This window comes from Rhipicephalus microplus, chromosome 1 (assembly GCF_043290135.1).
Source record: "Rhipicephalus microplus isolate Deutch F79 chromosome 1, USDA_Rmic, whole genome shotgun sequence".
Taxonomy (NCBI): domain Eukaryota; kingdom Metazoa; phylum Arthropoda; class Arachnida; order Ixodida; family Ixodidae; genus Rhipicephalus; species Rhipicephalus microplus.
The window spans coordinates 136028476-136054003 of record NC_134700.1 but is presented as its reverse complement, the minus strand read 5'-3'; the positions used below and the strand labels follow the sequence as shown (position 1 = coordinate 136054003).

The window sequence follows — 25528 nt, the reverse complement described above, 5'->3', positions numbered from 1 at the left end:
CTAGCAAGAGAAACAAGGAAGAAAAGAGGGAAGTGAGTTAGCAAACTTTATTTAACCAGCGGATTGAGGCGTGGGCCTAAGCCGCCCCAGGGGTGGTGGAGAGACCCTGTCTCTCAGCCGCCTCCCGTGCTCGCTGGCAGGCCCATATTTGATCTGTCCGATCTGAGCTGATCAGCGCGGCTCTTCACCGCGCCCCAAGCTGTTCTGGGGAGAGGGAATCAGTGAAATATAATCAAGTTGAAAGGGCTCTGCTATCTTTTTTTTCAAATACCCATGTAACATATTTATTCAACAAGCTTATTGCGTCACAAATTCACCACCGCAAATATTTTCACAGGCTTATATTACAAGTGGAGCTCGAAGACTTATCACACGCTGTAACTGTATTCTCTCTTCTCATGTCCCTATCATAGCGCTGGAAGCAAAGCAGAAAGGGATAAAGCACGAGTGAAGAAAATACGACACGCACGCCTCGCCACCTTGGGTAGTTTACTTCTTTTATTCTTCTTTGAACGAACGGCTTCTTAGAGCACTGGCCCTCGCGTGCGTGAACAAGTAGCGGTTGTCTGCAGGCGCCCCAGCAACAACCGAGAACGCCATGGTCAAAACAGCCAATGGCTGACGCTTAGCCTGTGACGCGGTTGGTTTTGAGCTTGCAGCGTCATTTTTTGAGATGTCGAGAAAAGAGTAGAAGGCGAGGAGCTGTTTTTGAGAATTTGTTTTAAATTCCAGGCATCGTACTGCGCTAATATGTTTTGCTCGCTAGTTCTCCGGAGTCTCGACTACCATTTGGCAGCGTTTACTGATCATGCACAAAAGTGTTATAGGGCTTTAGAAAAAAGCAGCCATGGAAAACTGTAGAGCGAAAGACAATGTGAAAAATATTTATTCTCAGTTATGTTCGCAGAAGAAAGAGAAGATAGAAAGAAAACACAAATAAACGATACGGAATAGAGACAAAGAGCAAAATGTATAATAACAAAGACTAAAGAAATATACAAGAAGACAGAAAATAAAAGAAAAAGAGAACTTGTCATCATTTTTTACTGTAGTTTTTTATCACAGATACTTATCTTGATGCAGTCACTTTGTCGGAAACGAAGACGCATTAATATTATATTCAGTGTTTCCTTTTCATTGCCAGAGCAAAACCGCTTGATCCATTGGCGGCCACAGACGCATAAACCGTAGTTCCCTGTATGACGTTGGGCCAAGCACTCGCTTCACAATGTAGGCATTTCAAATGCTTCCACTCATAAAAAAAGCCAAGGCTCCGCTTCTTCCTGCGGGGGAACTTGAGTAAATGTGTTTCTGAGGGGTTGAGGGAGGAAATCACGTTATCGTTGCTTATGAATGGGGATTGTCTGATTGTTATTTCGTATTTATTGTTTCTACTTATTGAAAGAAGGGGAAGCGCTGATTTCAACATGTGTAGGGACGGTAATGTTTGGTTGTGCCTCACTACTGGTTGAACGTACTGTTGCTTCCATCTCATCTACTCGAGTCAAAAAAGTGGCAAGCCAAGCAAAAGCCAACTAAGGACGCCCTTCAGTGAATTCCAAACGTGCGATTGAGTGCCTACATGTACAGGGTGGCTTGTGAATGGTAGTGCAGCACGAGTACACTATTTTGACTTGCAAACGCTGCCTGCGTTAGCCTCATAGAGAAAGGAAAAGACAAGAGACGACACTCCGCGAAACCTGGCCTCAGGAAGTGCGTCAAGACTACGTAACGAACTAGTGCTCTCACCAAACGTCAGAGAGCGCAAGCGCAAAAAAAAAACAGTTATAATCAATGCAACAGAATTGTTTTTACAAAATAATAATTATACGCCCGAATTTGGTATGTTTTTTATACATATAAACAATTTATTCAACACACCTTACGCGATTATTTTTCTTCAGCCGTACTGTCATAAACACCACCCACCCAGCGACAAGGCCATGCATGACTGACAGCGGGAAGCTTTCGTCGCTTTCGTCAACGTCGGCTGCGTCGGCGTTTTCGTGCGTGAGATAACAGGTGAGGCACGTTTTCAAGCGAAGCTTGTTGAATGACATGTTGTTGGGCTTGTTGGGTCATTGTTTCAGAAAACGGTTACACCTGCACGAATAAGACACTATGTGCAACAATCATAGAAAGATGCACACACACACGTTGCGCTTCGTGTGTGCGAGTTTGTTTCTTACCTGGCGTCTCATTCACGCAGTTGTATCCTTTTTCTGAAGCTTGTAAGGACGGGGAGGTTCGCTAAATAGAAAGTTTGCGGCTCTATGCGGCGGCTAGACGGGAACATTGTGCAACGTATGCAGTATAGCAAAGGCGACGCGTGCTGCGTCTGCCACGGACGCGAGCGTCTGTGCGCTGAGCATAGCTGGGCAGCTAGGTCATAGGCTCGGTGGCTCGGTGCAAAATATTGAGAAGCGTTCGCTGGGCCTCGCAAGCTTAACAACGCGTTTCCCGAAGACTCGGAACACGAATAATTCTTGGTGTGCCGGAGGTAAATCTGGACTAGCCAAGTGGCCACCATCTTCGTTTCTTCGCTAGCCTTATGCCACTAGTGCAAGCTGCCCACAATTTTTTTGACGTTTCCAATATAATTTTACCGCACAAATTTCAACAACGATTTTTCTTCCTAATTTACTGCTGATACTGCGTACGCGCGAAGGTGTTCTAAAGTTCCCAGGCCGCGATACCATTGCATTACAAGGGATAGCGGCCTGGAAACTTCTGAAGATCTTTGTACGTGGTCTTGACGTCTATCTTTGTAAGTCAGAGTTTTATGGGTCAGAGATGTATCACTGGTTTTGTATTGTGCATCGATTAGCTAATCATTCAAAGGGGTTTGCTGGTACACTTATGACGTGCACATATCTTTTTCGTAATTTGACAGCGAAGCATCCACTTACTAACATTTTCAGACCGCGCTGATGCCATGCCATCCAGCGGTCCAAGCTACGGCAGCTACTGCTGTGTTTCGTGGTGCTTCAACAATGGCAGAACCCACAAGAAGCCTGGGACGAGTTTCTTCCGCATACCACGGGATGGCAGGTGTGTTAAAGCTTTTGTATGGTTTGCATGTCTTTAGGCTTACTGTTCGTACTTGCTCAGTGAGGGTAACAATAAAAAATCACTATTCAAGCACTTCCCCTTTCAGCTGATAGTTCATTGCCAATGCAGGATGAAAGCATGGATGCAGTATGCTGGACGCGATGATCTCCTTAGTAAGCCGGCCAGCCTATTGTACGCAACGTACAGGGTTTGTAGCGACCATTTTACTGCTCAAAGTTTCATGGACCCTGGGCACACAAGGCTTACAAGAATGGCTGTTCCCAGTGTGCAACCAGCTGCACCATGTAAGTGATTGACTGAAACTCAAATATGTGCAATAGCAGCCACTTGTATTGAATAAGTGGCGACAGTTAACCGTGAAGATCTTTGTAGCCGATCGAAAAACCTCACTATAAAAGTAACACTTGGAAAGTCTTACATTTTGTGAATTGTGGGCTATTACCTTCCTAACAGCAGCTTTACATTTCTGTCATTTTTTGATGCTTTTGACCTGCGCAACTTGTTTTGAAAGACTTTAAAGGGCTATTTCACGTTATCTTCAAGCCTGAGTGCACATGTACGTATACCTTTCATCAGTGAAAGCTAGAATTGTTGATAATTCCAAAAATCACAAATTACTTGTTTTCTAGTTGGTGCCTTCTCTTTTCTTCCACGTTCGACCAATTTATGCGTTTGAAAGAGCTGTTTAAGTTTCCCCATGCTACAAGCTTTATAACTTGTACCAACTGCACATATATGCAGGTTCTCTGAGCGTCGCTTCAAGTAGTGACTGTGACATAGCTGCAGAAGCTGCACTGCAAGGTGCGGATGAGCTTCAGTTTCTGTTATTTTAAGCCTCTTACTGACACATTGTCGTAATTTCATTTCTTCAGGACATGCGGTAGAGGCTTCAAAAAGCGGCTCCCACACATTGAGGTGCCCCGATGAACAGGGTGCGTTCAGTGTCGCGATTTCTTTTTTTTTACCCAAATTGACTGTTGACCAAACCTCTGCAGGTGGCAGCTCCCTTGTAGCTGGTGAAAGAATTTCTGCTGACTTCGTCTTGCCGGAGAAAACCTTAACCAGTCGTTCAGCTGTCACAAAAGGAACTTGTGTGACCGGTAAGTTGTATGTTCACTTCAACACCAGAGTGCATTGATATAGAGACTTCCGCAGGCCGCTCGCAAGATTGTTCCGACAGAACTTTCCGAGGCACTGAACAAGCTTCACAAGACCCTCCAGAAGACGTCTCTGCCAACAGCTCCACGCCTGAGTGCCCTAGAGAAAATGGTGACTATGCTTTTATTGCAGCTGTTTTTAATGTGCTATTTTATGTTTAGGACACTCTGAGGAAACTATCCTCAAAAGGACACTACGTGTGCACTTACAAAATGTAAGAGTGGGCTTTCAGTGATTTTTATTTTTTTTGTGCATTGTCAACATTGTGAATGGTTTGTTTTTAGGTAGTGGAATCGAAAACTTTGCACCGCAGAAAGTTGTGCACCTTGGGTCTGAAAGAGCGAGGAAAGTGCTCGTATGGGATTAATTGTTCTTCGCTTTTACACCCATTTTTTTGTTTATTGCAGTGCGTTCCTGTTTGCCAGCGACAATGTCTCCATCAATGAAGTACAAGCAAACCATTAAACATCTGCAAGCCAAAGTAGCAGCACAGCGGAAAACTATCAAAAGACTGCGGAGACACCCTCACCAAGCACCGTCATTGACTTCAAAAGCCCTTGGAGTTATCCGACCGCACGTCACCGAGGAGGTTTTTAAACTTCTTTCTGCACATGTTCGCTTGAGGCCCAAACGCAAGGGCAAGCGGTTTCCCGTGTGGTTCAAGAAATTCACTCTTCACCTAAACTTCCGAGGTCCGCGAGCATACCGATTTCTGGCTCCATATTTTTCTTTGCCCTCCCAGCGTTCATTAAGGAGGTGGCTAGCTAATGTAAAGATGACTCAAGGCATAATTCTAGGAATCCTTTCTTCCATTGCAACAAATACTCAAGCTTGGAATGAACGGGACCGAGTGTGCGCTTTAGTTTTCGACGAAATAGCACTCAAAAAGAATGTGTACTATGATGCTGCAAGAGACGTTGTCCAAGGTTTTACAGATGATGGCACTCATCGCACTTCAACCATCGCTGATCGAGCACTGGTTTTTCTTCTTGTTGGCGTTTCGAGAAAGTGGGTTCAACCGGTTGCTTTTACTATAGGGCACACATCAACACCATCATCTGTTATGCATACCTTGCTGGTGTCACTCTTTTTGGAGCTTAGGAGCGTTAGTATTGCAGTAAAAGCAGTCATTTGTGACCAGGGCAGTTCAAATTTAAGTCTCGCTAACCAACTAAGAGTGACTGTAGCAAAGCCTTTTTTTGAAGTTAATGGTGAGCGGGTATATTACATTTTTGATGTTCCGCATTTAATTAAAACAACGCGCAATAATGTCCAAGCACACAAGTTATACATTGGGGATGACATCGTTAACTGGTCGCACATTGTAAGCCTTTACCGGTCCTCACATGAGTTGCGGTTGCGATTGGCTCCAAAGTTGACTGAACGGCACGTTCATCAGAAACCTTTTTCTAATATGAAGGTCAGCAGAGCAACTCAGGTCCTCAGTGCATCAGTTTTGATTGCTATCAAGGCAATGGTGTATGCGAAGGTGCTGCCTGCCTCGGCCATCACTACAGCTCATTTTTGTGATCGTATGGACAGGATTTTTGATGCCTTGAACAGCTCGAGTAAAAAAAGAACTTCGCAAAAGCTGCGGCATGCAATCATGAAAAATGATTCAGAGCTGATTGACTTCCTCCGAGGCCAGCTTCCCTGGATTGCATCATGGCAGTTTGTTGGCAGACGTCAACCACAAACCATCGTAGGTTGGCAAATTACAATTCAGGCAATTTGTCAACTATGGGACGGCCTCTTCAAAAATTACAATTTTGAATACCTGTTAACACACAGGCTTAAACAGGATCCTCTGGAGAACATATTTGGCCACATTAGGCAAAAACAGGGTTGCAACACCAACCTAAATGTAGCACAATTTATTTGTGGCCTGAAGCACATCTGCATAAGAAAACTCTTCAAGCTGTCAGAATACGGAAATGTCGAGGATGATGAATGTGACCTCCTCCAGGAGCAGCTCTCGCCATTCTCCCTCACCAGTCCGTCTCTTGTGGATAATGAGGAGTGTGCACAGCCACAGCCTGACGACTTTCCCGCTCTAGACGATCTCTCTGAACTTGCGACCAACATTCACTCCCATATTATCGATGACTCCACTGCATATTATGTAGCTGGTTTTCTCATCAAACACTTCCTTCGAAATGCATGTGACGGTTGCAGTTGCCCACAGTTACTGAAAGACGACAGTGAGACGCTTAAGGGTACCCACCAGTATTCCACAATGCTCAAAGCATACCACGTCCCCAGCAAACTTTTTGGGAATCTCACTGTGCCATCAGAAGCAGCTTTTACATACGTACAACAACTTGAATCTCACTTTCTTGCCATAATTGAGGCCACTGCACATCACCTGAAAGTGTGCGATGTTTTGTATCAACATCTGTCAAGTGTTGGCGATTTTCATTTCTGCTCTGCTGGGTGTCGCGCGAAGTTTCTGAAAATGTTTTGCCGGGTTCGTTTATGTTGGCATGTGCGTTTTGTGAACCGAAACTTAGATAGGGTTAGGTTCCAGTCTTCAATATCAGGCATACAGCTTGACAAGTTCAAAGGTTAGCAATTAGCGGCGGGTTTACACTAAAGTATTCGATTTGAGCCGAATCCTGCAATAGCTTTGTTATGTTATTACTTCGTTACAGCAGACTTCATTATGGTCTTATATGCTTATATTCAGTTCAACTGGACTAACCACTCCTTCGTTGCATACATGGTTTTGGTTACCCGCTATGAGGAGTAGGGACACTCTGTATTTGCTCGAAGTGATTTGCATAACCTTAAAAAGAATGTTGGGTATCCTGTTTGTATTTTTGTAGCAAATGCGGGCGAACTGTGCACTTTACTGTGGGTCGCTTGGTCACTGTGTATGCTTTATCTCTCCTGCTCAAGTAATATATCGATAACAAAACCGCTTGTTGAAATGTCTTCGAGCGGGTAAGGAACACAGTATGAAGTGGGCACGGTTCACGTTATCACGCTTTTTGTATTTTAGCTTCTCATCAACCTCCTCATCTCACCCATCAAAATTTTCAAAAAAATACCCAAACTTGTAGCGTTTGATGGGACTGCGGACGCTGCCATTTTATTTTTATATAGCTTGTGAGTGATAACGTACGATGTAGAGCCTTTGTGAAAAATAATGAACCAAAGTGGTTTCCTTCTGCTATTTATTAGCCCTGTAATACCGCTCTCGTAGCACCAATTAAGGTCCACAATTCTGGATAAGTGATGACTACAATCTATTTTAGCTTGCAAGCGTCACAGCAACGCCCACACGCAAATCACTTGGGATCTTAAGTTTTTGATGAAGGCGACGCATAAGAAGAGCCACAAGACCTGCCAGTGTTGTAGCATAAAGTTGCTTTCACGTAGTGAGCAAGCTGCAAATCCCTACCTTTCTGAGAACAAGCAGGCATCAAGTCTGCTTTTTTTCATTTTGGGCTAGCTGTTCTTAAGCACAGCCAGCACACTGCACCTTTGCCTTTCTGCTATATTGTGTTGTGTGGTTTCTGTGCGCTCTTTTTTCTATGCATTATTTCGGTTAACCCCAGGCGTGATTCGCGACTTCATTGCTGTGTATAAGTCACTTCTTCCTTCTTCATCAGCATTGTGCGCTGTGTTTTTGCCATAGATTTTTACTTACCCACTGGCCCGGTGTGTCATACCTCACCAGCTTCTCGGCTTCTGCCAACTCTAGCGATGTGTGCGTTGCCTGTGTTCTCTCTGTATTTGTTACAATATTTGTTACAATTTATTTGTAAGGCGAGATGCATTTGTTGTCTACCTTTGTCATATTGTGCTTTTTATATTCTCGGACTCTACCTTGCCTTTGAATAAAACATTGCGGATACTCTGTCTCTTTGACTGATATATACATTGATCACTTGTTCCAAAAGAAAAACACAAGCGCGATGAATAAAACCCTAGTGAATTATCATTACCTGCATGTCTTTTTATTATAACTTAATCGAAATAAAAGTTGCGTCACGACTTATTCGCACGAACCACTGAACAAAACAAAGCAGGAAATCTCTAAATCAAAACGACCTACAAAAACTATTCATTTGGGCGATGAAAAGTGGTCTGAAATTATGAACTTTCGTCAAAGCCAAACGTCGGTTACGCCAAATAATTCAAAATTTGCGCCAGTGAAACCGAAACAGGAAGCGCACGCTACTTGCTCTCACCAACCACCAGGTGTGCTAGGGTCGATTGGGCCGCTGGGGTCTATGGGAGTGTCCGCTCTTAAGCTTTTTTTTATTTCTCTATGTTAGCCTTGCAAGGCGAGAGAAAGGGGGGGCAGCAATAGTTAGCACGAGACGTGAGTGTGCGCAGTGCAGGTGTCGACGACATCGCCGACGCCGAGTTAGGGAGTAGATGCGACTATAAAATATTCCTCATTTAAAAGGAAACGTTTCTTCAATATTCTAGTCTATACTTTACGCCATCTCAATATACTGCTGATATTGATGACCAATTCTTGATATACATCAAATAGATGTCTGCGGTAAAAACCACTATCAATAACATCCAGGTATCGACGCACGAGCTTGCCCCAGCACGAGCGTCTCGAGATCGGCATGAGCTGCTATCAGGCTCCCACGCATAGCCATTCAGATGGTGCTTGTGCATGGTCGTTGCAGCGTGGCAGTTTTGGAATAGCCACTGCTTCGTCGATAGGAGCAACTGTACAAGGCCTTGCCTCCACCGTTGTAGTTCTCAAGCAAGGCCTGGTTGATGAAGAGCCTTGGATCATGAGACCCTGTTCGCTCAGCCACCCGTGTCGAGGGTCGTCGATGCACCTGGTGGACATCCCACAGCCATTGATTGTTACTCTTCTGGAGAGTATCACAGGTATAGTTTGTTCATTTACATATATGAGCTGCGTAACTGAGACGCTTCTTACGAATGGGTCTATCTTCATATTTGAGCAGTTGATTGTTACTCTCCAGGAGAGTATCACAGGTATAGTTTGTTCATTTGCATATATGAGCTACGTGACTGAGACGCTTCTTACGAGTGTGTCTATCTTTAAATTTGACCAATGTATTGTTACTCTCCAGGAGAGTATCACATGTATAGTTTGTTCATTTACATATATGAGCATACGCTGGCTGAGACGCTTCTTACGAATGGGGATATCTTCATATTTGAGCAGTTGATTTTTACTTTCCAGGAGAGCATCACAGGTATAGTTTGTTCATTTGCATATATGAGCATACGCTGGCTGAGACGCTTCTTACGAATGGGTCTATCTTCATATTTGAGCAGTTGATTGTTACTTTTTCGGAGAGTATCGCAGGTATAATTTGTTCGTTTACATATATGAGCATACGCTGGCTGGGACGCTTCATACGAATGGGTCTATCTTCATGTTTGAGCAGTTCATTGTTACTCTCCAGGAGAGTATCACATGTATAGTTTGTTCATTCACATATATGAGCATACGCTGGCTGAGACGCTTTTTACGAATGGGTCTATCTTTAAATTGGAGCAGTTGATTGTTACTCTCCAGGAGAGTATCACATGTATAGTTTGTTCATTTACATGTATGAGCATACGCTGGCTGAGACGCTTCTTACGAATAGGTCTATCTTCATATTTGAGCAGTTGATTTTTACTTTCCAGGAGAGTATCACAGGTATAGTTTGTTCATTTACATATATGAGCATACGCTGGCTGAGACGCTTCTTACGAATGGATCTATCTTCATATTTGAGCAGTCGATTGCTACTCTCGAGGAGAGTATCACAGGTATAGTTTGTTTATTTACAAATATATGAGCTACGTGACTGAGACGCTTCTTATGAATTGGTCTATCTTCATATTTGAGCAGTTAATTGTTACTCTCCCGGAGAGTATCACAGGTATAGTTTCTTCATTTACATATATGAGCTACGTGACTGAGACGTTTCTTACGAATGGGTCTATCTTTAAACTTGAGAGGTTGATTTCTCCAGGAGAGTATCACATGTATGGTTTGTTCATTTACATATGTGAGCATACGCTGGCTGAGACGCTTCTTACGAATGGGTCTATCTTTAAACTTGATAGGTTGATTGTTACTCTCCAGGAGAGTATCACAGGTATAATTTGTTCATTTACATATATGAGCATACGCTGGCTGAGACGCTTCTTACGAATGGATCTATCTTCATATTTGAGCAGTTGATTGTTACTCTCGAAGAGAGTATCACAGGTATAGTTTGTTTATTTACAAATATATGAGCTACGTGACTGAGACGCTTTTTACGAATCGGTCTATCTTCATATTTGAGCAGTTGATTGTTACTCTCCAGGAGAGTATCACAGGTATAGTTTGTTTATTTACATATATGAGCTACGTGACTGAGACGCTTCTTACGAATGGGTCTATCTTCTTATTTGAGCAGTTGATTGTTACTCTCCAGGAGAGTATCACATGTATAGTTTGTTCATTTACATATATGAGCATACGCTGGCTGAGACGCTTCTTACAAATGGGTCTATCTTCATATTTGAGGAGTTGATTGTCATATTTGAGCAGTTGATGAATTTGAATAGCAGTTTGACAAGTATGCTGTAATAGAGATGGGTTCGTGACCTCACCTTCCTTCTCTAACCTACACAATTTATGCACGCACACGAGGACGATGGCGTTTTACAACAACGCCAAACTTTTCCTAAGAACATTTTATCCGCGCAAGGACGCTGAGTGTCTTAGCGCGTTTTCGCAATGAAGGCAACATTTTGTGGACACCATAGGGCCCTATCATCATGCTTAATATTGACTTCAAATCAGAAGAGAGAAATGTTTCGCATGTGTGTTTTTACATGATTTAAAGTGTTTGTAATGCAAGTTTATGCAGACTATGGCCACCGCCAGTGCGGCGCCTCGTTTGAGCGGGTCCTGTTGGCCGTAGTCGACCAACGTCAAGAAAATGTTCATTTTCTTTACCGCATAATACACGTGGTCATATTCCTGGCTTCTTGTCAAGCTAGCATATTGCTATCACAACATCGCAGGAAGAAAGCCAAGACCACCGCAGCTTGACGGCCGATGTCTATCGAAGCCTCGGCCAAAGTGGAGAGCACACAGAGTGGTCAACAGGACCAGTGAACCAAGCCTTCGTTGGCCGTGGCTGAAGCATCGAGATGCAGGTGGCCAACCCTACCGCCGTGCATCGCCGTCTGGCCAAGATGTTGCTTTCTCACCCAAAGCGTAGCCATTTTATGTCAAAATGGCGACGGCCTTGCGCCCGCTTGTCATGCTCAACGCCTATTTTCTGTGGTATTCACATGCGTTATTCGTTCGCCTATATGTATTTTATATCATATTCACTTCGATATTGTTAATATTGATGTTGTTCAACGTTTAAATTTTTGCGTTTTACTAATCTCTCACAAACAATTTGTTGAATATGGTGAAGAGTTCTGGAAGGTTTGCGGTGTGAAGACGTTTCGAATGCTGGCCTTGAGAACAAGCATGAATAAATGTGAACTTTTAAATGGAACAGCATGCGTCTACATTATTGCGTAAACGACAGGTAAACCCATAACGTTGATGCGTTGCGTTTTGTCATATTTCTTTAATAATGTCTGCTCAAGTTGCATGTGACCAATGCTCGCCCTGTCTGAAAGTGCAGCGCAGAATAGCGTTTGTTTTCTCTCGTTCACTGCCTATAGTGCGTTTCAAGCTTGTATTCTCGCAATGTCTTTATGGTATTCTGTGATCTTATTGATGAATAGAAGGCCAACAAATACTGACAGTAAGCCATTAGGAAAACCTCAAAGTATGAATAATTGAGGATAGAGTGTTATATGGAGGTAAAATAAAGGCATCTCTGCGGCAAAAAAAGGAATATTACAATAATACAAAGCGTAATGGGGATACTATAGGCACAAGGTGTTTCAAAGTGCGTGTAAAGAGGTAAAGTTCCGGAGTTGCATTTGGGAATTAGTGGTGTGTATGTGGTGAGAGGTGCAACCAGGAATGAATATGAATCGAACTAAAGTCTCTGAAAAAAAACTAAAGTAGCATCATATGTGTCAATTTCTTGTTCTTGTTCTTGTTGCCGTTAACTTGTGGCTCATACCCACTGCGGGGGATCGGCCTCTAATTGAGTGGTCTTATAAAGTGTTATTCTTTATTAGATCAAAGGAACATTCAAACTGAAAACGTTACAAATTTTCTAATTAAATTTTGATGATCACTGATTTGTACTTACTATAAAGTTTTTGTATTAGCAATAGATAATAACCTAGATCAAAACCAACCTTTCAAAAAAGAAGAAAACAATGGAAAAGTTTTGCGTATGTCAACACAGAAGAATAATATTAGTTTGTTAGTCTTTTCGTTTCATTCAGATAATTCCGCACTGCCTCGCAAAATTTCGCACTGGCGAGCCAGAAATAGAGGCTCCAAAAGACACAATTGTCAGCGGCACTCGTGTTCGCACAGCTGAATTCTCCGGCAGCATCTCGTTTTCCGGCTGCGTCTTCTTCTCCGGCAGCGTCTCCGTGCTTGCACGGAAAACGATGCACTGCATTAACGTGGACTCCGAGCCCTGAGCGCGTCCACTTGGCGAGGTTGCCCATTGGTTCAACGAACATTCAAAAAACAAAAGTGAGCCTTCGAGCCGGGACCGCATAGCAACGCGTCGCGAGAGAGAGGAGAACGAGCCGAGATTCGAGCCGGGACCGCAGAGCAACGCATCGCAGAGCGAGCCGAGACGCGAGTGGCGTCGAACGTAGCCGATCGAGCTCCTGCACCGAGTCCAGTTTCCTTATACATGCAACCACTGTCGATTCACTTGTAACTTAGAACAATACAGTTTTTTCTTAAAATTGAACCTTGCCTTGACAACATTCAGGGAGACGCTCTAGGTGCCGACCAGTGCAGACGCGCGAAGATGGGCTCCTGCTTTCAAGAATGCTTTCCTGTGGTATTCACAAAATTGTCGCCGAGTTTTTAGTCCCATCGTGTGCCAAAGTTCTCAAGAAATCAGCAGATACCATCTTTGTGCTGGTGAGTGGACTTTTAAACCGTTTTTGGGACATTTTTACACGGCAACGCCACCGGGGGATTTAAGCCTAACCAAGGAGGCGATTGTCGCCGATGCGCCGGCGCGGCGCCAACGCGACTCAACGCTCTGCGCGTTCCAGGATCTGCAACTGAGAATGGAATACCAAGTAGATGGAGAGGACATCTCTCCAGAGGATTGCACGGAAGACATGGGTTGGAAGGAAGCCGAAACGAGACGCTCAAGGAATAAGCAAGCGGCGGTTAGCGTTCATGCTGCCAAGGGTTCGACCAAGGCTGGCGTTGCAAGAGACGCTCGAGCCAGTCGTAATAGGTATGACACCAAGCATACAATCGTGCGAGCTGGACGCATGCCACTACTACCTAAGGATTTCAGCAAAATTGTGCTACGGCCACGTGGAGGATTAAATATCTCGAGAATTGGCACTGGAGCCGTGGCAGACGCGATAGTACTGGCGGCCGGCGTCAAAGAGAAAGAGGCCATGCAGGACATCATCTATTCCAACTTGCAGCAGAAAATTATGGTGGCAAGCACTCCGGACCAAGACAGAGCTTCAAGATACCTCAAGGTCAAGCAAATTGACAATGGAGGCAAAGTTTTCGAGGTTAGCGCGTACGCCGCCGCACCCCACGATACTTGTAAAGGAGTGAGTCACGGGATCCCCGAAAGCGATACTCAGGACATTTTGACCCGAAAGATTGTGAACGCGAACAACCCGTTCGCGCTGCAGGCCAAGAGAATCAAGGACACCGGGACAATCATCATAGCATTCGAAGGACACAAGGTGCCCAGATTTGTGAGATATGGACCTTCACTTTTGCAGTGCTCCCTTTACCACAATAACATCGATATTTGTTACGTCTGTGAAAAGCTGGGACATCGGTCTGACGTCTGTCCGAACCCAGCTGAAACAATCTGCAGAGGCTGCGAGATCAAAAACCCAGATAGCCTGCACCAGTGCAATCCAAGATGCAGGCTGTGCGACGGTCACCATCCCATGGCAGACAAGGAGTGCAAGAAAAGGTTCTTAGTGCCATAGGTCGTCAGACGCAGACGTTGGGAAAGATCGCGAGCAGCCTCAGAAGCTCGGGACACATCAATCACATCGAGTCCAGACATCAACGACAAGCAGCTTATTCCAGCCTACGGGACCCAGAGCATCCAGACTACACAAGAACAGGAAAGGCGGCCCCACTCCAGGGGGAGGTCGCGTTCCAGAAGAGGTTCTAGACCCAAGGCCCGCTCCCAATCACGGGGGCGCTCGAGTTCTCAAGGTCACCATCAGGGTCGGGATCAGCCTGGGCGGCACCCGAATGGCCAGCTGCCTGGCGTTAAGTTCGAGATAACGGCTTCACACCCGGGGAGGACGCCTGCAGTTACTTCGAAAGGCAGCTGGGCTGAGCGAGTGCGCAACGGCGGGGCAGAGGTGATGACAAATAGGCTGCCAGAGCATGATAGAATTGCACAGCTAGAGCAAGAAAACGCGAGACTTACAAAATCGAATGAGAGGCTATCAGCTGAGTTAAAGGAAATAAAAATTCTTCTCACTAAGCTAACCAGCGCGCAATCTTCACAGCCAATGCCTCAGCCAGTTGATGTCCCTGTGGCTGAAAACGCGGGGGACTCGAGAACCACGAAAAAGAGGGCAGTCATGGCAGAACACGTGGAAGCCAACCAAACGACCATGTCAGATATGAAAGAGGTGTTTGACACGCTCAGAAAAGTAGTAGCCAATCTTAGCGAGCAGATGGGTAGGCTACAATCAAGCGTGGCGGCACTGGAAGAGCATATGACTTTGCGCATTACAAAGGTCGAAGCATATCTGCACAACACAGCAAGGCCTCCTCATGCACCAAGCTCACCCCTTCACCCACCAATACTAGTGGTTCCAAACCTGTCGACAGGTGCAGCATCAGGCTCTGGCCGCCCATGTAATAACCATGTTGGCAGCGCTACGTGAAGCATTTCGTATCTGGCAATGGAACTGTAGAGGTTACCTTAAAAAGAAGGCAACCCTGCAGCAGTATATCAGGAGCAGCCAAGAAAAGCCTCATATTATATTATTACAAGAGACGCTTTCACCGCAAGCAACGTTGCCTGGATTCCGGCCTGTAATAGGGGATACCGAAGGGAGGGGAGTCTGCACCTTCGTATGCAACAAACTAAGGCACGTAACCCACGACCTCAAGATAGAAGCAGGCCGGTTGGAACACGTCTTGGTAGAGATTGTGCCGGGTACCAGCAACCGTCAGAGCATTTTCATTCTTCATATATACAGCAGTCCAAACGAACAAAAGCAAGGGTTGAAGACTGTTCTAAAGAAAGCTGTTATATCGCCGGGGAATGTCCACTCGTCATAGCAGGTGATTTCAACGCCCGTCATCATACAGACGAAATCTGCAACTCCGTCGATAGTCAGATGCGCAATGGCAAGACATGGAATATGTTAAAGCATCTCCTCAACGAAAACACCACCAAAACAAATCAAAAGCATGTTATCGCTCGAATTTTGCATAAAGCGATAGGGCACACTACAGAACAGCAAGTTGTCCAGCAGCTCGTGCACAAGTACCTCCCAATCAAAAGATAATTGGCACCACCAAGTAGACAGTACCAGGATACGCCAAATTCAGGTCTTGAGGGCGACTTTAACATCGAGGAGATCAGAAGAGCCTTGCATGATCTCAACGGCAGGTCGGCCCCTGACCCGGACGATATATCAAACAAGGCCTGCGTATACCTGATGACGATTCAATAGAAACCCTGAGGGATATGATCAATTCAGCATGGAAAGATTGCAGGGTGCCAGAGCAGTGGAAGCTGGCCAGCACGATCCTTATTCCTAAGCCAGGAAAGCCCATTAACTTGGACAACATGAGGCCAATATCCTTGACATCATGTATCGGCAAGGTCACAGAACATGCCATACTGCACAGGATAAACAAGTACTTGGAAGATAACGACATATATACACACACGATATATATATCTACGATATATATATCTATATATATATATATATCTATATATATGTATATATCTACGATATATATATATACACACGATATATATATCTGGTTGGATTCAGGGCAGGGCTATCCACACAAGATGCATTGAAGCTTAACAAACACCAGGTCATTGACAATGAAACCAGAGACGTGAGAGCCATTCTGTGCCTAGATCTAGAAAAAGCGTTTGACAACATCCACCACTCATTTATACTCGAAGCAATTTCCAAGCTTGGTCTGGGGAAAGCCTTCTATGACTACGTATGGTCCTTTCTTACAGATCAGAAAGCCGTGATGAAGATTGCAGATATCGAGACCGCAGCAATCGAACTAGAAGCAAGGGGCACGCCACAAGGGGCAGTGATTTAACCAATGCTGTTCAACATTGCCATGATTGGACTGTCAAAGAAATTATCGAGCATTGAAGGATTAAATCACAGCATCTACGCAGATGACATTACCATCTGGTGCACAGGTGGAAGCGAGGGGCAGATTGAGAGCGCTCTGCAAGAGGCGATTGACACCGTAGAAGACTACCTTCGCCCTTCTGGGCTCAAGTGCTCCTCGAGTAAGTCAGAACTTTTGCTTTATCGGACTGCACGCCGGGGACCGAAGCCCAGGGGATGGAAGCCATTAAACCAGGTAGACATCCACCTCCGTACAAATCAAGGGGATGCCATCCAGAGGGTCGACTCCATCAAAGTCCTGGGAATGCTGATAGAGTCTACCGGCGCCAACAGCAAATCTATAGCTAAGTTAACTTGAAAAACAGACAGTGCGGTGCACCTCATACACAGAGTGGCCAACAAAAGAAATGGGATCTAGGAAGACAACCTCATCAGGTTGATGCATGCGTTTGTTCTAAGGTACTTCACATACGAGGCAGCAATGCACAACTGGTCAAGAGCAGAGTCCGAGACACTGAATGTGCTCCTCAGGAAAATTATCAAGAAGGTCCTGGGCCTACCCATACATACCAGCACCGAGCGTCTGCTTGAGCTTGGCATTCACAACACGCTCGAAGAAATAGCAGAAGCCCAAGAGAGAGCACAGTTTGCAAGGTTATCTACAACAAGGTCGGGGAGAGTGATCCTGCAGGAGCTGGGACAACACCCAATGGCAATCAGGCACAATTACAATGATATCCCCGACAACATCAGGGAGAATATCACGGTTTCTCCTATACCAAGAAACATACATCCAGAACACAACGTCGGAAGAAGAGTAGCGAGGGCCAGGACTATACTTCGTCAAGTCTCAAACGAAGAACGAGGGGTTGTATTTGTTGACGCCGCTTCCTACACCAATCGGAAAGCGTTTGTGGCAGTGGTGGTCGATGGAGCTGGCCATGTCGTCAACTCAGTGAGGTCAAGACGAAAGACCCAATCATTGTGGAACAGGTAGCCATCGCCTTAGCACTCAAGATGGATAACATTGAAGTCGTCTACAGTGATTCCATGGCATTACTACGGGCGTTCGCCAAGGGGACGCTCTGTGAACAAACGCTGAAAATACTGCAAGGCAAGAACATAACACATCATCTTCTGAGTTGGTTCCCAGCTCACCATGGACAAATCAACGATTCCCCTCCCAATCTCAACGAAGCAGCACACGAGGCTGCGCGAGAACTCTCCAACCGCGCCTCCCCGGAATGCGTTCTACCGGTGAAGGGGATAACCGGGAAATTCTTACAACATATAACGAGCTCACTAAACATTTCTACCTGTCTAGAAGGATTTTCCCTCCACCTCTCAAAAATCTAACCCAGCCTCAAGCACTTACATTAAGGCTTTTGCAAACACGGATGTACCCTACTTTGAAAATGTTACACATCATGTACTCTGACCTATACCCAAGTAATCTTTGTCCACATTGTGGGGAAATAGCTTCATTAGAACTCATGCTCTAACAGTGCACCAAATTCGCTCATTTATCGCACATCACCTCTGCCAGATGGGAGGCGGTAATCCGCAGCTCGTCCTTGGCAGATCAGCTCTGGGCTGTCCACCAAGCCCGCGAGGCGGCTGAGGAGCTTGGCATCTCAGTCCCCACGTGGGAGCTGCCCGCAACACAGTGATCTGTGTTTTGGAGGACCAAATAAAAGTTTATCCAATCCAATTGACTACATTCGTTCGGACATCGCTGACATGGCGCAGCCGACAAGATGTGAATCGACCGAGCTGCATGCGGAGGAGGAAACGACGCCACGAGAAGGAGCGATGCCACGCCGTACATCGTCTCGGGACTCCGAAACTACCATCGTCGAAAGCTTGTTCACGACCCTCGACGACAGCACGATGGCCAGTGCAACGAAAAAGCAACTCGTCGACGAGCTGAGAGCACGATGTTTACGGTGCTGCGGACGAAAGGACGAGCTCATCGCAAGAATCATCCGCGACAACATCACTTGCCAAGCCCTACAGCCGACGAACTCGTCAACGAAGGGTCAGGCTGTCTATGACGATGACAGGCAGGCGCACCTGGAGACACTGTCCGCCGACAATTCGAGGCTTTGCGCTGAACTGAGCAGCCTGCAAGCACAGCTTAACCGTGCGACCACGAGTGAGCGTGAGACATTGCACGAAGCCCACCAGAACGCTGCGCTGCCAACGGAACGGGTGACGACTCCAACCCTCGGGCTGCACTACTCCATCCCTGCTGACATAACGATGTCCTTGGATTCGACGCGGCTACCGTCACTGAACGACGGCACCAACCAAGACGCGGCACGCCCCGCCGCGCCGACCGTTTCAACGCACGAGGGAGAACCTTCCATGGCCCAGATCCTCGCCGCGCTCGTGAACACACAAGCCCTGCTCGCCAACACGCTGTCGAGAGGACCACCAACGATGAGCCCGATCCAGATTCATTCCACAAGCGGCACGTCATCCTCAATCCCCTTGTTCGATGGGACGCCGAAAAAAAATGCTCACGAATGAATTACGCAAGTGGAGAGAATCGCAGCGCTCGCCCACTAGACGCCATCGCTGACGTCGGTGACAGCAGCAAGCCGCTTGACGGGATCTGCCAAGGATTGGCACAGTGCCTACGGCTCACAGTATGACACCTGGGAGCAATGGAAGGAAGCGCTCATTCTCCGATTCGAACGAAAGCTGACAATGCAGGAGTTCCTCGAACTGCAGACGAAGCGACGCCTTCAGAGCCACGGGACCATCGTCGAGTACATGTACTCGAAGAACGCCATCCTGAACAAGGCGCCGTACCGTTTAGCAGAGGAAGAACGTATTTCCCTCATTCTCAGCGGCATCGAGGACGACACATGGGCCAGCCCACTCGCAGCGCAGCTGTGTGGCACAGTAACCGAACTCATTGACAGAGCGGCTTTGCTCGACGCGAGGCGTCGCACGACCGTGTGTGCCGAGAACGACAAGAAACCATCATCGTCTACAGCGAGCCGTGGTCAGGGTTCGAACCAGCGGGAGCCAGCCAGCAGCTCTGCCAACTTGCCGAAGTCCAACCCGCGCAGCGATTTCTCGGGAGCTCCACACCCGCGGCCCATCTCTGCTCGTTTGTGCTTTAACTGCGGCGACATCGGTCACCTGTCCCGTGATTGTAGAAAGCCGAAAACGCAAGCAACGATCAGAGCGGACGAGAAACGAGCGAAGAGGGACAATAGCAGCCACGAAACAGGGACTACGTCCCCTAGGCAAGCGAACTGTTTTTTTTGCATTCGACGGGCGGCACACTACCAATAGTGTCCGGTACTGCTAACAACCGACCCGTCCGCGTGTGCATTGACAGTGGCGCCAACTTATCCATCATCAGTGCCAATGCCTTAACGAATGACATTCCCACGCACGCATGGGTATCGCGCGAGAACATTGAAGTTCTCAACCGCAGCATATGCCCAACTCTCGCTACAACGCTTGATGTGACACTGGGCACCACGAATGTGCGACTCGAAGACGTCGTGGTAACGGAACTGCCCAGCGGCATCGACCTGATTCTGGAATCAGACTGGCGACGAGTCGCGAACGTCGACGTAACGTTTCACACGTCAAACGATGTGACTATCGTTCCAGTCGAGCCCTCCGGAAAACTTTCATCGTCCGGAGTGCCACCCCCGAAACAAGGCACACCACACCGCACCGGGGAAACGCTTATTGCGACGTTCTGCCGGCAATCGAACGAGAGTGTTTCCAAAGACGAAGGGTACGTGCGCCTCAACACAAAATGTCCCGCACCCGACGAACACTTTACGAGTCTAGTCGAAGACGCCACACGGAAGATAACGAAGGATGCCACCGAGTCAGAGAGGGAACAACTTCACGCAATTGTGTTAAGGCATCACCAAGCGTTCACTTCCAAAGGCGACACTTTGGGCGTGTGTCCTCACACTGAACACAGCATCGAACTCAGAGACAATATACCAGTGTCATCGAGGCCGTACAGGTGCTCACCGGCTGATCGCAAGTTAATCCGAGAACAGGTGCATGACTACCTCTCCAAGGGCATCATAAGGCCACGCGAAAGCGAGTACGGTGCTCCAACGATAGTCGTCGACCAACCGCACCACCCGACGACTCCACGAAGAATGGTACACGACTATCGCAAGCTCAACGAAAAAACCATCAACCCTTCTTATCCAATGCCCGTCATGGAAGACGTTATTGACGATGTCATGCGCGACGGATCGGCTTACTTCACTGTGTTGGACGTGAAGACGGCATTTCTGACTATACGAATGAAGCCGAACGACGTACACAAGACCGCATTCGTCACTCCAGACGGAAAGTACGAATACCTTCGAATGGCCTTAGGGTTTTGCAAGGCCCCTTAGACCATGCAAAGAGTCATGCGTGGCACGTTCGATGGCTTACCAAGGACAGCTACGTACATGGACGATGTCGGGCAGGGAGCCACAACAGTGAGGGAGGCTTTGGATTTGCTGAACGAAGCCCCCAGGAGAGTCGTGATCAACGGCTTGAAGATGGATCTCCGGAAATGCCAGTTGATTCAAGACAAAGTATCTTTCCTGGGTTACGTGATCTTCGCCGAAGGACGAACACTGGACGAATCCAGAGTTGCCGCTGTCGAGAAGTTCGAGCCGCATCGCAACGCAAAGAAGCTGTACTCCTTCCTGCAGTTCGCTAACCACTACCGAAAGTTCATACCGGAGTTTGTAAAGGTCACGCACATGCTACGGCACCTTCTGGCGAAGGACGTTCCTTTCGTATGGACTGACGCTCATGAAGCAACCGTCAACGCCATAAAACACGCCTTGAAGAACCCGCCGATTTTGGCGAGCTTCCGCCCAGACTGCCCGACTAACGTTCACGTCGACGCTTCGCAAACCGGGCTGGGCGCGGTGCTTTCTCAAACTCAAGACGGAAAGGAGCGAAACATAGAGTACGCAAGGAGATCACTAAACGAGCACGATCGTGGTCTGCACTCTAATATGCTCGAGTGCATGGTGCTCCACTGGGCGATCATTGAGAAGTTTTTGGTCTACCTGAGAAGAGGCCCTCGTTTTACAGTGTTCACGGACAACTTCAGCTTGTCATACCTCGTCCAGAAGGGAGCCAGCAACCGCAGATTTGCGAGGTGGACGCTCGACTTAGCAGAGTACACCTTCGACGTCAAGCACAAGCCAGGACGCCAGAACTCCGCTGCTGACGCACTCTCGAGGCAGTCGGAATCTGCAGAGGCTTTCGACCAGGGCGTTTCGGCCCGAGACCTCCACTGTTACGCAGTAGTGGTCGGCAAACACAGTCACCTACGCGAATTTCAGGAGAGGGATACTGACTGCAAAAGATTTCGGGAGGAGGCTAAGCACAAATCTTCAGACTACGAGATCGAAAACGATATACTGGTGAAGAAATCTCTCGAGAGAGGATGGGTCCGTCGCAGAGTGATCATTCCCCCTACCATCCAAAGCAGTGTGATGATTGTTTTCCACGACAATAACGGCCACCTAGGCGTCGAGAAGACAAGAGACCTGATCCAGCGAAAGTACTGGTGGCCATCGATGAGAAAGGACATACGCGAGTATGTTGACTCCTGCCACACGTGCCAGACTATCAACGCCCGCACGACACGGAATGAAGGTTGCCTCATCCCACGCGATATTCCTACTGAGCCAAACGTGGTGATATCCCTGGATCACATTGGTACGCTAAACGAGAAGGGAGACCACATCCTCGTGTGTATCGACCACGCCACGAGATACATGGACGCCGTGACCGTACCGAACACTTCGTCGACGCACTACCTTGACTTCATGACAAACTGGTGGATTCCGCGATTCGGAGTTCCCAGCGTCATTATTACGGACCAAGCCAAGGGATTCGTGAACAAGAAAACCAACCAATTCCATCACAGACTGGCAATCGCTAATCAAAACTCCCCACCGTACTGGCCACAATCAAATGGACTGATTGAGCGAATGGTAGGAACGTTGAAACAGGTGCTACGCAAAATGCTAAACAACAAGGACAAATGGCAGAAGGAACTACCTCGAGCAACGCTAGCAATCAACGCCACCAAGCATCGTCACAGTGGCCACAGCCCATTTCGACTCATGCACGGCTACGACCCAAAACTGCCAGGAGAACTCAACCTCGCCTCAGTCGAGGGAGACATCGACGAGTCTCATAGACTGCACGACTTGGCAAGGGGACTTGCAGAGACAAGAGAGAGGCTACTGCAGAGTCAGCGCAAAACAACGGTCCGATTCGACAAGAAGCGGCGAACTCCGAGGTTCATAACGCGGACCTCGTCCTGCTTCAGTTGAGCGCTCGAGGCACATTAGATCCTCGCTATGAAGGTCCGTTCGAGATAACGGCCCTCGTCAGAGGAAGCAGGGCCGAGATCCGAAGAGTACCTCACACACCGGGCATGATCAACCAAAAAATCATCAACGTCGAGCAGCTTCGTAGATATAAGGAGCCGCTCCTAGAAGTTACGGAACCATCGCCATCTAACGACACGTACGCCTGAGGACAGGCGCAATTTTCGGGAGGGCCGTGTCAGCGGCACTCGAGTTCGCATAGCTGAATTCTCCGGCAGCGTCTCGTTCTCTGGCAGCGTCTCCTTCTCCGGTAGCGTCTCCGTGCTTGCACGGGAAACGCTGCACTGCGTTAACGTGGACTCCGAGCCCTGAGCGCGTCCACTTGGCGAGGTTGCCCATTGGTTCAACGAACATTCAAAAAACAAAAGTGAGCCTTCGAGCCGGGACCGCATAGCAACGCATCGCGAGAGAGAGGAGAACGAGCCGAGATTCGAGCCGGGACCGCAGAGCAACGCATCGCAGAGCGAGCCGAGACGCGAGTGGCGTCGAACGTAGCCGATCGAGCTCCTGCACCGAGTCCAGTTTCCTTATACATGCAACCACTACCGATTCATCTGTAACTTAGCACAATACAGTTTTTTCTTAAAATTGAACCTTGCCTTGACTACATTCATTCGGACATCGCTGACACAATTACGAACATGGATATATTAATTCTAATAGCATGTAAAGAATTTTCGCACTTGGATCTATGAGCTGTAGTGAATCGTCTACACGTCAAAATCTAACGATCTAAAGTTTCTGGCTTGCCACAGAAAGTGCACATTTGAGAAAGAGCCTGACCAGACCTGTGTTGGTAGAAATTTAGTTTGGGCACCCTACAGCGCAGCCTGTTACGTTTTCTAGTTTACGTGTGTCACAAAAAGATCGTCGCCAGCAATATAATAAGTGCCGATATTGTGAGCGATGTACCTGTGGAGCTTTCTATAATGGCACACCTGTGAAATCGCGCAACCGTTACACAAGCAGATGCCGGAAAACACGGTACAATTGTCCACTTTTTGCTGACTTCACTAAATAATCGGCTATTTCGTTTGAGAGCATCCCTTTGGGGCCCGGCACCAGAACAAATCTAAGTTTTCTCGAATGGGAAGGGGGGGGGTTGTTGGTGAACGAAACGCCTTTATTAAGTACGAGTCAGCACCACCGAAACTGCAGCGCAAAGAGGCAGAGAATATTTAATTATAACAGCCGATGAAATTTCCACGCTTCATTTTCGTAAGGCGAGTACCACTGCCAGAAACTCAGCCACGAAAAATTGGCAGAACCCACGTACAGTGGGAATCGGTGATATGCGAAGCACGAATCAGAAATGTTGATATGTCACTTTAAAATCAGCCCGACGTTACGAGGTGGAGGTATATCAGGCCGTACGTGACTTTCGTGTCATGATTAATATGCCTAGCTAGGTCGGGTACCTTCGTCATCTATTCATGTCACTTGATACCAAGTTTAGTATATGTAGAGCTAATGAAACGGCCGCGAGCGCGCTATGAGCATGGTATGTTGTCATGCATTTACTTGACACGCGTGTCAGGAATATCATGCATTGCACCATTCATATATTTCGTCATCCATTGACGTAACTTAACACTAAATTTGGTATATGTGGAGCTAACAAAACGGCGGCGAGCGCATCATGAAGAGCCCAATATATTCCTATGAAGCGTCGACTGGCGCGCACACTGGGCACAGCGACGCTACGTTAGCAAAACGCGAGCATTCCATAGTCTGATGCCAGGGGAGACCAGCGTCTGTCGGCGCGGTCCGATGGCAACCGGCACGAAATGCGACATGCTGCATTTCGCGCCGATGCGTTTTCCAAACAACACTGCGCCTCGCTTTTTGCGTGACGGAGGTACGCTGGATGCGCTGAAACGCTCATGCGGCAAAGAAACGCAGCGCGGCGCGCACCTACGAGTATTTGGAAGGACCGGCTCCTGGCGTGGCAACGCCGGCGTGACGCCACGAAATGAACACCGGCGAGCACGCGCACCGCGTCACACCAAACGTATTGGCGCCACCTGTGACATGCAGACATGTTCTCACATGACACGCACCTCATGAATATCATGTCTGTACCTGTCACATACATTCGCCATTCATTGGCGTGACGTATTACCAAATTTGGCATTTGGGAAGCTTGCAAAATGGCCACGACCGCTTCATTAGTTTGGCATGCTGTCATGTTGTTACATGACACGCATGTCGTGATTTTCATGACTGGATGTGTCATTTACCTATGTCGTCTGTTCTCGTCGCGTAACACCAAGTTTGGTACATATGAAGATATGGAAACGGCCACGAGCGCATCATGAGTGTAGCACGTAGTCACGCTGTTGCACGACACGCATATCATGTTTATCATGTTCTAACCAGTATCATACCTTCGTAATTCATTCATGTCCCGTAAGACCAATTTTGGTAAAAGTGAAGCTAGCGAAACG

At 47.2% G+C, this 25528-nt stretch overlaps 1 protein-coding gene across 1 annotated transcript; it reads left to right on the top strand.

Moving 5' to 3' along the window:
• The first annotated feature begins 939 nt into the window (after positions 1-939).
• LOC142798897 (uncharacterized) lies at positions 940-9065 on the top strand. Its single transcript, XM_075887404.1, has 7 exons — positions 940-2022; positions 2922-3356; positions 3814-3873; positions 3945-4004; positions 4068-4172; positions 4228-4341; positions 4638-9065. Exons 2-7 carry the CDS (start codon positions 3182-3184, stop codon positions 6797-6799), a joined length of 2676 nt encoding a protein of 891 aa, XP_075743519.1. The 5' UTR covers positions 940-2022; positions 2922-3181; the 3' UTR covers positions 6800-9065.
• Positions 9066-25528: the final 16463 nt, after the last annotated feature.